The 12,590-nt window shown below is 52.4% G+C and overlaps 1 protein-coding gene across 2 annotated transcripts in view; it reads left to right on the top strand.

The window, feature by feature from the left end:
* SIN3B (SIN3 transcription regulator family member B) overlaps positions 1-12,590 on the top strand; it is a 49,473-nt gene continuing 36,883 nt past the window's right edge. For both annotated transcript variants that reach the window (XM_007995664.3, XM_007995663.3), the window contains exons 1-4: positions 1-129; positions 395-501; positions 2,101-2,254; positions 12,372-12,572. In XM_007995664.3, coding sequence (XP_007993855.1) covers positions 19-129; positions 395-501; positions 2,101-2,254; positions 12,372-12,572 — 573 coding nt within the window. In that variant the 5' untranslated portion in view covers positions 1-18. The remainder of the gene's footprint in view (positions 130-394; positions 502-2,100; positions 2,255-12,371; positions 12,573-12,590) is intronic.

Raw genomic sequence — 12,590 nt, 5'->3', positions numbered from 1 at the left:
GCAGCTCCGACTTCGGACATGGCGCACGCTGGCGGCGGCAGCGGCGGCGGCGGCCCCGCGGGCCGGGGGCTGAGCGGCGCCCGCTGGGGTCGCTCGGGCTCCGCGGGCCACGAGAAGCTGCCAGTGCACGTGAGTGGCGTCCCCGCCCTCACTCGGGGACCCCATCCTCTGGACCCCGCGGGCGGGCGCCCCTCACCCAGGCCCCGCCCGACCCCGGCCCCGCCCGGCCCGGCCCAGCCTCGGCCTCCCCTCTGCACGGCCCCGGACCCCTCACCCCTCATCACTCACCTCCGCCCTCCGAAGGGCCAGCCCATCCTCTTCCCCTCAGGGACCCGGACCCCTCGTCCCCTCCTCCCGCGACCCGGGCCCACCGGGACCCTCCCCCTCTCTGCAGGTAGAAGACGCCCTCACCTATCTGGACCAGGTGAAGATCCGCTTTGGCAGCGACCCCGCCACCTACAACGGCTTCCTGGAGATCATGAAGGAGTTCAAAAGCCAGAGGTACCCGCGGGGCCCCTTTCCACCTCGGGGGGCCCCCCTGGGCCGGAATCAGGCCTAGCGGGGTGAGACCTCCCCTCCCCAGGCTGCCCCCTTGGCCGGGTGACCTTGCGCAGGTTGTCGAATCTCTCAGAGTCTTAGCTCCTTCTCGTAACAAAAATGGAAATGGATAGTACCCACCTTGTGGAGCTTTGTGGGGATTCCTGGAAGCGGGACAGGGATCTGGGGGAGAGGCAGGGAGGGCAGGGCGGTGCACACTCATAGAGTCAAATCCAGCCTTGATTTAATATGTTGATTTTAAAATTAGTTTTGTTCGTGAAAGATTTGGTGGGACCCATTTTGATTTTTTATTTTCAAACTCTGTAAAATGTTATTTGTCTTGATGATTGAAATTTTTGGCACCCTCTTCCCCTTTAATCTTGTCCTCAAGATGCTTCTCTGGGCTCACTGTGGTCCCAGGCCTGCTTGGAAGTAAGACGCATAAAATGCTTACTAAGGGAGCTGGCACACAGAAAACGTTTAAAACACATGAGCTGATTTTGCAGGCCCAGAATCAAGGAGGATTACAGATAGATGGGAAACCCTGGGATCATGCCCTTGTTTTTATAGGAGGCTCACTGAGACTTGGAGTGGCTAAGCGACCCACCTAAGTGGCAGAGGTGACACTAGAACTCAGACCCTCTGAGTCAGACTCATGGAGGTCATATCCTTACCTTACTGCTGCCCCCTCTTAGGAAACATGGTGGGGTTGGCCTGGTTTCTTTCCAGGAGCCCAGTGCTAAGGGCTGGGCTGCGATGCAACCTGAAGGGAGACTCCATCTCTCCCCTCCTGTTACACGTTTCCCATACTTGGCAGTACCATTGGTATTTATGCATTGCAATTGTTTGCTCAGATGGAGACCCGTGTCATAGTCATCTCTATCTGATATGAAATGAGGGAATTTTTCACATTGCTTGGAGGACTTTGGCCTCCTGCCACTTCTTGGTGTCCAGGCCTTGCGGTTGACTCTCCTGACATTTTCAGAACCAAGTGCCCATTCTTGGAGTGTTTTGGGGGAGCTGAGCAGTGTCAGTATTCTCTCATTCTCACCAGGAGGAAACAAGGAGCTCAGGCCTAGCCAGTCAGGAGATAGATCATGGTGTACAGATGCTATCACATCGGGCACTTTTTTTTTTTTTTTTTTTTTGGAGACGGATTCTCGCTCTGTCGCCCAGGCTAGAGTGCAGTGGTGTGATCTTGGCTCACTGCAACCCTCTGCCTCTCGGGTGCAAGTGATTCTCGTGCCTCTGCCTCCTGAGTAACTGGGACCGCAGGCGCGCACCACCACGCCAAGCTAATTTTTGTATTTTTAGTAGAGACAGTGTTTCACTGTGTTGGCCAGGCTGGTCTCGAACTCCTGACCTCAGGTGATGTGCCTGCCTTGACCTCCCAAAGTGCTGGGATTACAGGCAGGAGCCACTGCGCCTGGTGGGTCACATTTTAGGTTCCTTTGTTGTCTGTTGAGAAGGTGTTTATGTGGCAGTATCAAGGGAGTGGGGAATAGATTACATTTTTCATTTACTTCCTAAGACCCTTTTGCCCACTTCCGTTGTTTCTTCTAGCATCGATACTCCTGGAGTCATCAGACGTGTCTCACAGCTCTTCCACGAGCACCCTGACCTCATCGTTGGATTCAACGCTTTTCTTCCCCTTGGATACAGAATAGACATTCCCAAGAATGGCAAGTTAAACATACAGTCGCCTCTGACAAGCCAGGTATGCTGCTACAGTGGTTCGGGTGATCTCAGCCTTCACCGTGTGTATCTTGCTACTCAGGTTGGGCCACGTGTCTCTCTTGTATCATTGCTAGAAAGCCACTTAAGATCTGTTCTTTTTCTAGACATGCTCATTGCTTCTAGCACAAATCAAAATAGATATGGAAACACCTACACAAGCAGCCTCTGCCTCCCAAATTGATCTGTTTGGAAGATTTAAATCAAGAGTGGATGTCAGGGAGGTATCCTCCTAACACAGAATAACCACCCCAGCAGTTGCTGAGGTCTTGGCTTCAGGCTTTCCCAGCGAGCATACCAGGCAGGCTTGCCCTTGTATTTGGGTATGTCCTCGTCTGCCTCTGATCACTCTCAGTACCACCTACAAAATAAAGTGGTCGAGATGGTGTGTGAATAGCCACGTTTATGGTGGTTGTGTTTCATTTCATTGTTGATAGGATCATTAGCTTAGTTGGGACTCCTGGCCTGGCTTTGGTGCTTTCTTGGGTGATAGGTGCTGGCCCTCTATTTTTTTTTTTTTTTTTTTTTTTTTTTTTTTTTTTTTTTTTTTTTTGAGACTGAGTCTGGCCCTGTCACCTAGGCTGGAGTGCAGTGGCACAATCTCAGCTCATTGCAACCTCCGCCTCCCAGGTTCAGGCGATTCTCCTGCCTCAGCCTCCAGAGTAGCTGGGGTTACAGGCATGTGCCACCATGCTCGGCTAATTTTTGTATTTTTAGTAGAGATGGGGTTTCTCCATGTTGGCCAGTCTGTTCTTGAACTCCTGACCTCAAGTGATCCGCCTGCTTCAGCCTCCCAGAGTGCTGGGATTATAGGCATGAGCCACCATGCCTGGCCTCTTTTTTTTTAAAAAAAAAAAAAAAAAAAGAAAAAGAGTCTCACTCTGTTGCCCAGGCTGGAGTGCAGTGGTGCCATCATAGCTCACTGCAGTCTCAACCTCCTGGGCTCAAGTGATCTTCCCGTCTCAGCCTCCTAAGTAGCTAGTACTGCAGGTATGCACCACCATGGCCAGCTAATTTATTATTATTATTATTTTTGTAGTGACAGGGTCTCACTATGTTGCCCATGCTGGTCTTGAACTCCTGGCCTCAAGCGATCTGCCCACCTTGGCCTCCCACAGTGCTGGGATTACAGGAGTGAGCCACCATGCCTGGCTCACTGCCCCTTCTATCTCTACGGTGTCTTCATGCTTGAGCTCACTAGCGCCTCTGAGAAAAAGAAAGCCTACTTAATATTTCCTTTTATAAGATGTCCATTGTCATTTTTTGCACCTCAGCACTATTGCCATTTAAGGCATAATTCTTTGCTGTTGGGGGCTTCCCAGTGCGTTGTGGGATGTTTAGCAGGATCCCTAGCCTGCACCCACCAGACCTTCACTCAGTTCTGACAGCCAGAAATGTCTCCAGACATTGCCAGGTGTCTCCTTGGGGAGAAAAGTGCCCCTGTTGAGAACCACTGGTGTAAGTGAACCAGCTCTCCCAACCTCCTCCAAGGCCTCACCCCGAGAGTTTTAGCAGGGAGTGTCAGAATCTACTGCTGGATCCACTTGGTAGGTCTGTCCTTTGATGGAAGAGATGGTAGACTGTCCAGTCAGTTAGGGATCTGACGCTCTGCAGTCAGTTGGAAAGAGAACAGCCAAGGGTAATGTGGCAGTGCTTTTGTATTAATTCTGTGTACAAGGTGCGTGTCAATTCTGCTGCTGCTCGGCCAGGCACGGTGGTTCACGCCTATAATCCCAGCACTTTGGGAGGCCGAGACGGGTAGATCACAAGGTCAGGAGTTCGAGACCAGCCTGGCCAACATGGTGAAATCCTGTCTCTACTAAAAATATAAAAATTAGCCAGTCACAGTGGCGCATGCCTGTAATCCCAGCTACTTGGGAGGCCGAGGCATGAGAACTGCTTGAACCCGGGAGGCGGAGGTTGCAGTGAGCAGAGATTGTGCCACTACACTCTAGCCTGGGTGACAGAGCAAGACTCCATCTCAAAAAAAAAAAAAAAAAAAAAAATTCTGCTGCTTCTCTGTGCAAGACCCTGTCCGCCGACAGCCTGTTGTCTCCTGAAAACCAAGGAGCGAGTCTCAGTTTTTTTTTCTTTTTTGAGATGGCGTCTCCCTCTGTCGCCCTGGCTAGAGTGCAGTGGTGCAATCTCAATCATGCTCCCTGCAACCTCCGCCTCCCGGGTTCAAGAGATTTTCCTGCCTCAGCGTCCTGAGTAGCTGAAATTACAGGCATGCGCCACCATGCCCGGCTAGTTTTTTTGTATTTTTAATGGCCTGACCACCTGGTCAGGCCAGTCTCGAACTCCTGACCTTGTGATTTGCCCGCCTCTGCCTCCCAAAGTGTTGGGATTACAGGCGTGAGCCACCGCACCCGGCGGAGTCTCAGCTTTAAAGGGGAACTTGGAAGCGTGTGGCCACTGAACTCCGAAGAGCCTTCCATTTCCTGTTTGCAAATGAAGCCCCAGGATCCAGATGTACTGCTAGCGCCTCAGACCGTGAAAGCCTTAGCAAGATTAATCTCCAGAACAGTTACGACTGCGGGAGAAAGCCAAGCTCGTTTGCAGTAGGAGCATCTACGAGAGCACTTTGCAGAGCCTGTATGCTGTGGAAACACTGGGTGTCGTTCCTGTCACTCACTCAGAAAGAGCCGGAGTGGAAAGATGTGAACTGTGCATCCTGCATGTGGACACTGCCTTTCAGCAGAGTCCCTGCCCGTGGAGTAACTCGACTTTCAGGGCTAGATCATGACAGGCGCCACACTGTGGTTGTATTTGGAGTTGGCTCTTCCTTTAAGTAGCCGCGGGTCCCCAGCCGTGGAGGGCTGGCAGTCTTGTCTCCCCGTAGGTGGCTTAGGTGACAATGACGACGGTGCAGGCCCGCTGATTTGGGGAAAGGCTTGAAAAGAACTTTTCACTTAGTAGCTACTCAGCAGGGCCTTGGTCATCTTCCTGCAGCCTAGGAACAGTCATTTCCAGGGCTTCCTGTCTTAGCTGTAGAGATTTGTTCTCTTCAGGGCACCCAGGAGCCCACTCGCTTCCAGTTGATATTGACACAGGTGCTGTCAGGTTTCCAGCCCTGCTTCCCAGCAGTCTGGGCTGTTGTTTGAGTGGCTTCAGGACAGACACATGAGAGATGTCCCAGGTCCGGGCTGTGACTCGCGTGGCTTCAGGAGTCCTTTGAGCTTTCAGCTCCCTGGAGTCCTTTGAGAGGCCATCATCTGAAAGCCTCACAGGGTTTCCCACACACAGAAGCCCTGGTGATACTCCTTTTTTCTTTCTTTCTTTTTTTTTTGTGACGGAGTTTCTCTCTTGTTGCCCAGGCTGGAGTGCAATGGCACGATCTCGGCTCACTGCAACCTCCGCCTACCCGGTTCAAGCTATTCTCCTGCCTCAGCCTCCCGAGTAGCTGGGATTACAGGCATGTGCCACCGCGCCTGGCTAATTTTGTATTTTTAGTAGAGATGGGGTTTCTCCATGTTGGTCAGGCTGGTCTCAAACTCCAGACCTCATATGATCTGTCCGCCTCAGCCTCCCAAAGTGCTGAAATTATAGGCGTGAGCCACTGCACCCGGCCACCAATTTTTTTTTTTTTTTTCTACGACGGAGTCTTGCTGTGTCACCCAGGCTGGAGTGCAATGGCATGATCTCGGCTCACTGCATCCCTGCCTCCCAGGTTTAAGCGATTCTCCTGCCTCAGCCTGCTGAGTAGTTGGAATTACAGGTGCCTGCCACCACTGTCAGCTAATTTTTGTATTTTTAGTAGAGACGGGGTTTCACCATGTTGGTCAGGCTGGTCTCAAACTCCTGACCTGGTGATCCATCTGCCTCGACCTCCCAAAGTTCTTTTTTTTTTTTTAGTTTAATTGAATTTTTTTTACTTTTTTATTTTTTTGAGACGCCATTTCACTATCACCCAGGCTAGAGTGCAGTGGCGTGATCTTGGCTCACTGCAACCTCCGCCTCTGAGTTTCAAGTCATTCTCCTGCCTCAGCCTTCCAAGTAGCTGCAATTACAGGTATGCACCACCACACCCAACTAATTTTTGTATTTTTAGTAGAGACAGGGTTTTACCATGTAGGCCAGGCTGGTCTCGAACCCCTGACCTTAAGTGATCCTCCCACCTCAGCTCCCAAAGTGCTGGGATTATAGGCGTGAGCCACTGTGCCTGGCCTTTTTTACATTTTTAAAATAGAGACAGGGTTTCACCATGTTGTTCAGGCTGGACTCAAGTGATCCTCCTGCGTTGGCCTCCCAAAGTTTTGGGATTACAGGTGTGACCCCCCACTCCACTTTCTCTCTGTTTCTTAGTTTTTCTAGTTTGACTGTTTTGAAGTATCATTTTTCCCCTCAGTTTATCACAAAGCCTGCTGGCTACTGACAAGTAGGGAGTGGCCCATAGGTCTAAGGAAGGTGAATAAGGGAGTCCCAGCCTCGGACAGCCTTTGGTGCAGGGCGCCTTAACTTCAGTTTTGGGGGCTAGACTATTCTTTATGGCGAGGGGCCACCCTGGCACTGAAGGGTGTTTGAGCGGCCTCCCTGGCCTCCACCCACCAGTTGCTTCCAGATGTGATAACCTGAAGTGTCTCCTGTGTTGCTGAGTGTCCCCTGGGTGTCAGAGTTGCTCCGGTTGAGAACACGAGTCTAAAGGGGAAAGACATACACAGGCCATGGTGTGTGGCCAGTGACGACCCAGGGAACTTGTAGGAAGGAACCGCTTCTTACCGGAGCCTCTCCTTGGCCTCCTGAGTCAGCATCATTTCCTGTCGGGTAATTCAGGCCTTGGTTGTAATGTCACCTCCACAGAGAACCCCCCTAGTCCCTACCCTGTGTCATTCTTACGCCACCCTGGGTTATGTATTTCAAAATGGCTGGGAAAAGAAGTTCGAAATCCATTGTTTCTTGTTGGCTTTCCTTCCTTGGTAGACGGTGAGTCCTTAAGGTGAGGTGGGCCCCTCCATTGTCTTGTTCATGACCGTATCCACCTTCTGGAACATTGCCAGGGGGCAGTGCATGGTGCGGGAATGAGAAACTGGGTGGCCGCTCTCAGCTAGCGGGTCCTCTTCAGGGCAGACCCTGCCTCGTGGAAGATGACAACCGGCTTGGACAGAGACAGAGATAACCCCTTAACGTGCAGCTCCTAACATAAGCAGCCTCTCAACTTTCAAAGGGAGCCCCCTACCTACTGTCTGGGGGAAGTCCCGCTAGTTGTCAACAAGTCAGTTCTTGTGTTAGTATATTCTTGGCTCTTGGAGCAGGCGGTGACCCCTTCTCCGATCCAGGCCCTGGAGTTTATTGAGGGCTCTGCGAGTCAGGCCCTGGGGTTTATTCAGAGGCCCTGCTCTCAGGGTTCAGTACAGTCAAGGTGGGGGTCCGGTGAGAAACAGATGGGCACATGCGGGCTGCGTGCGGGAGGGGGCAGACAGAGAATGGAGCAAGCCGAGGAAGGGTGGGAGGAGGTGCTGTGGACAAGACCTGTTTCATGAGGGACTGTTCCTGGTGGGGTGTGATGGCCTGAGGTGAGAGTGAGTGGGTGTGCTTGAGGAACAGCCAAGGAGAACGGCAGGGTCAGGAGCTGAAGGAGAGAAGGGGGAGAGGGAGCCAGGAGCGTGAGAAGTACCGAATGGTTCTGGGAGGCGGTTCTGCTGCTGTGCTGAGTATCGGGTCAGGAGGCCCCTGGGAGACCAGGGAGGGGCCCAAGTGATGGAGGCGGGGTAGACAGTGATGGGAACAGAGTGGATGGTGACAAGGACCAGAGAGGGTCCCAAGTGATGGGGACAGAGAGGATGGTGACAAGGACCAGAGACAGTCCCCAAGTGAGGAGGACAGAATAGATGGTAACAAGGAATGGAAAAGGCCCCCGAGTGATGGGGACAGAGGTGGACAGCGATGAGGACAAAGTGGATGGTGACAGGGACCAGAGACAGCCCATAAGTGATGGGGACTAAGTAGACTGATGGGGACAGAGTGGATGGTAACAAGGACTAGAGGGGGGGTCCCCCGAGTGATAGGGACGGAGTAGACTGCGATAAGGACCAGAGAGGTGCCCCGAGTGATGGGGACAGAGTGACTGGTGACAAAGACCAGAGGGGGTTCCCATGTGACGGGGGCAGAGTGGATAATGATGTAGATCAGGAGCGGGGAGGGTGTCAGTGAGAGTGAGAAGTCTGGGGTGATCCCAGGGTGCCTGATTCTCTGGGTAAAAGTGTGGGCCGGTGCTGAGGTACGTAAGGCTGGGGCAGTTGGGGGGCTGCTGTGTGTCTGTGAGGTGCCTGCCATTTGAGGCTCTGGTAATCAGTACGCAGGTGGGGCTGCGTGTGAATGCTCAGATGGACGTGTCGGCCACGCAGGATGGTTTGTCATGGTGTGGGAGGCAGTTCAGACTCTGCCTGACGAGGCCAGCAGGGCACGGGGAGAGAGGAGGTGCCAGAAGAGAGAGAGAAAGCTGGGTTTGTGCTGGGTGGTTTAGAGCAGCACAGTCGGCACATGGCGGCTTGGAGGCCAAAGCCAGCCTGGCTCGGCGTGATTGGTTGTGATTTTTATAGTTTCAAAGGATTGAATTTTTAAAACTATTTCATGTTGTGATACTATTCACATAATGTAAAATTCATCATCATCAGCTTAAGGTGTTAGTATATTCACAATACCGTGCAACCATCACTACTAATTCCAGAACATTAACGTCACCCCCAAGAGCAAACCCTGACCCTCCTAATTCTCCTCTCCCCCTAGCCCCTGGCAACCATGAGTCTGCTTCCTATCTCTCTGGATTTGCCTGTTCTGGACATTTCATATCAGTGGGGTCATACACTGTGTGGCCGTTGGTGTCTGGCTTGTCATGTCACTCAGCGTCGTGTTTTCCGGGGTCATTCACATCGGAGCCAGTATCAGTGCTTCCTTCCTCAAGACTGAATCATTCTCCAGTGTGTGGCGGGACCACATTTCGCGTGCCCACTCATCTGTTGATGGATGTTTGGCCTGTTTCCACCTTTTGGCTGTTGTGCATAGTGCTGCAACGAACATTCATGTGTGAGGATGTGTTGGAACACCTGGTTTTCTTTTTTTTTTTTTTTTTGAGACAGAGTCTCACTGTGTCACCCAGGCTGGAGTGCAGTGACGGGGTCTCAACTCACTGCAACCTCTGCCTCCCAGGTTCAAGGGATTCTCCTGCCTCAGCCTCCCAAGTAGCTAGAATGACAAGCTCCTGCCACCACACCTGGCTAATTTTTTTGCGTTGTTAGTAGAGATGGGGTTTCACCGTGTTGGCCAGGCTAGTCTCGAACTCCTGACCTTGTGATCCGCCCACCTTGGCCTCCCAAAGTGTTGGGATTACAGGCGTGAGCCACTGCACCCAGCTCTCTTTTTTTTTTTTTTTCTTGAGATGGAGTTTTGCTCTTGTTGCCCAGGCTGGAGTACAGTGGTGCATTCTTGGCCTCCTGGGTTCAAGCAGTTCTTCAGCCTCCCAAGTAGCTGAGACTACAGGTGTGCACCACCACACCTGGCTAATGTTTGTATTTTTAGTGGAGACGGGGTTTTGCCATGTTGGCCAGGCTGGTCTCAAACTCCTGACTTCAAGTGATCTGTCCACCTCAACCTCCCAAAGTGTGAGAATTACAGGTGTGAGCCACTGCGCCTGGCCTGAGCACCTGTTTTCAGTTCTCTTGGGTATAGAGATCTGGGAGTGGGATTACCGGGTCATATGGTAGTAATAATTCCATGGTCAACCTGTTGAGGGAACTGCCACACTGTCCCCCGCAGTCGCTGTACCATCCCATCTGGCTCTTTTTGCCAAGCCCTGGTCTAGAGCGCGGTTCCCCATCTTGTCGCAGTGGCACACTTTAGGGAATCAGATGCATGCGGAGCTTGGAAATGCCTCCTTGGAGTGGTGGGGGGCTCACAGGGAGCCTACAGCTGCCTCTGAAACAGACCTTGGCTCCGTGCTGCTTCCCTACGTACCCACACCCTGCGCGTTCCAGCCCCTTCTGCCGTCAAACCTGTGCACCATGGAGAAACAGACGCAGCCCCCTGTGAGCCTGAGCAAAGAGAATCCTTGCGGACATCCCCAGAGAATCTTAGAATCCCGCCACTGACTGGGCGCAGTGGTTTACGCCTGTAATCTCAGCACTTTGGAGGCCAAGGTGGGCAGATCCCTTGAGGTCAGGAGTTCGAGACCAGCCTGGCCAACATGGTGAACCCCATCTCTGCTAAAAATACAAAATTTAGCCAGGCGTGGTCGCACAGCGCCTGTAATCCCTACTCAGGAGAATCACTTGAACCTGGGAGGCAAAGGTTGCAGTGAGCTGGGATCGTGCCACTGCACTCCAGCCTGGGAGACAGAGCAAGACTCCATCTCAAAACAAGAAGAACAAATCCTGCCACCGAGGAGAAATTGTTTTAGAATCGCGGCTGCTCTGCGTCTTGTATTTCTGCTTTTCTCAGCTGAGACTTTCTAGAATTGTCTCTGTACCCGTTGTTCTGGGCAGAATTGTGTCATCCCCGCACCCCACATTCCACCCCAAATTCATGTATTTTAGCCCTGGCCCCCAGCACCTCAGAACGTGACTGTATTTGGAGATAGAGCCTTTGAAGAGGTGATTTAAATGAGGCCATTAGGGTGGGCCCTAATCCAGTCTGATTGGTGTCCTTATAAGAAGATGATATTGGAATACACATCAGGGACATGTGTGCACAGAGAGACGACCACATGAGGACATAGACAGTGGCCGTCCGCAAGCCAAGGAGAGGCCTCAGAAAACCAAACCTCCTGGCACCTTGACCTTGGCCTCCTGGCCGCCAGAACTGAGAACTACTGACTTCGGTTGCTTCAGCCTGTCTGGGCTACCTCATTGTGGCAGCCTGAGCTGATGAATGCACTCGCCCCGCTGATGGTGCCTGTGCCCAGCAGAGGTACCTGTTTCAGTACAAGACAGCAGTGGTGTGCCTGGCCTTGCCTGTCTCAGTAGATCCTCAAGGTCAGCGTTTGGGTCACGTGCAGTGTTGGGCACCGCGGGGCAGCAGAAACAGTGAAGTCAGTGTGTCCCTTCATCCGTTCATTTGATCATCCCCAACCGGGTGAAGCCCACTCTGTTCCTCACACTGTTCCAGGCACTGGGGATACAGCCCTGATCAAAACCCCCGCCCTCGTGGAGTCCACCATCTAGTCAGGGACTGACAGACAATACAACGAGTAAAACACATGATCCATAAGGTGGCGACAAGCCACAGAGAAAAACGCAGGAGTGCTGGGAGGTGGCGTCATTTTACTTTGGTGAAAGAGCGTTCTCTGGGACTCACCACGCAGGGGTTGTCCAAGCAAAAACCTCAGCCAGGCTGGAGGAATCCTGACTGGCTGGAGACCCTGCCCTTGTGTGCTGGGGATAGTGCAGCGTAATTCTGGTTTAGAAACAACAGCTCCTCCTTTGGGGGCGTGGTCCTGTCCCACCACAGCATAGGAGGGAGGCAAGCTTGTTTCTATTTTTGCTCATATCGGCTGCAAAGTACACACATAGAGGGCATTCTTGGTGGGTATTCAGGGCCTGTCTTTTCTCCCAAGCAACCGATGCACCTCGTTGCGATTGGCCTGGGGCTTAGCACCAAAAATGTCATGTCCCTTGAAGTCGCCAACAACCTGGACGGTGGGTCGCCTCTAACCTCCAGGGTCCCCACCTTATGTATCCTACGTTGGCATCACTGTTGGCAGTAGGTGCCTTCCCATGTGAAAGCAATCTTGCTGAAACAGATTGCAGAAGGCGTGGGAGACTTCTCTATTATACGCAGCCTAGCACTTGGCGCCACAGAGGCTCAAACATCCACTGTGTACATTTCTCCTGAATGTGAAGTTTTCCAAATGGAAGGTGCTCATTGAACTTGTTGTGTTCTTTGAGTAGATGGGTAAGGATCGGGTGGAGGTGAACTGGGGAGACTGACCTGTGCACCCCGCCCTGCTTGCCTCCGGGCTCTCAGAAGTAACCTTTCCCTGTCTCTAATAAAACCTGGCTCCATGCTGAGTTTTTTTCTGTTCCTGTGCAGACAGTGGCTGGGCCGGGCGTTTTTCATAATCTGTTTCCGGCGTCGGGCCTGGCAGTAACTCATTGTCGCCTTGTCAGGAGAATTCGCACAACCACGGGGACGGTGCAGAGGACTTCAAGCAGCAGGTGCCGTATAAAGAGGACAAACCCCAGGTACCCCTGGAGTCCGATTCCGTGGAATTCAACAACGCCATCAGCTATGTGAACAAGATTAAGACCCGCTTCCTAGACCACCCGGAAATCTACAGGTCGTTCCTGGAGATCCTGCACACGTACCAGGTAAGAGCTCAGATTACA

This window comes from Chlorocebus sabaeus, chromosome 6, assembly GCF_047675955.1.
Source record: "Chlorocebus sabaeus isolate Y175 chromosome 6, mChlSab1.0.hap1, whole genome shotgun sequence".
NCBI classification, from domain to species: Eukaryota; Metazoa; Chordata; class Mammalia; order Primates; family Cercopithecidae; genus Chlorocebus; species Chlorocebus sabaeus.
The sequence above is the reverse complement of the archived record's forward strand: the minus strand, read 5'-3'. Positions and strand labels throughout refer to the sequence as shown.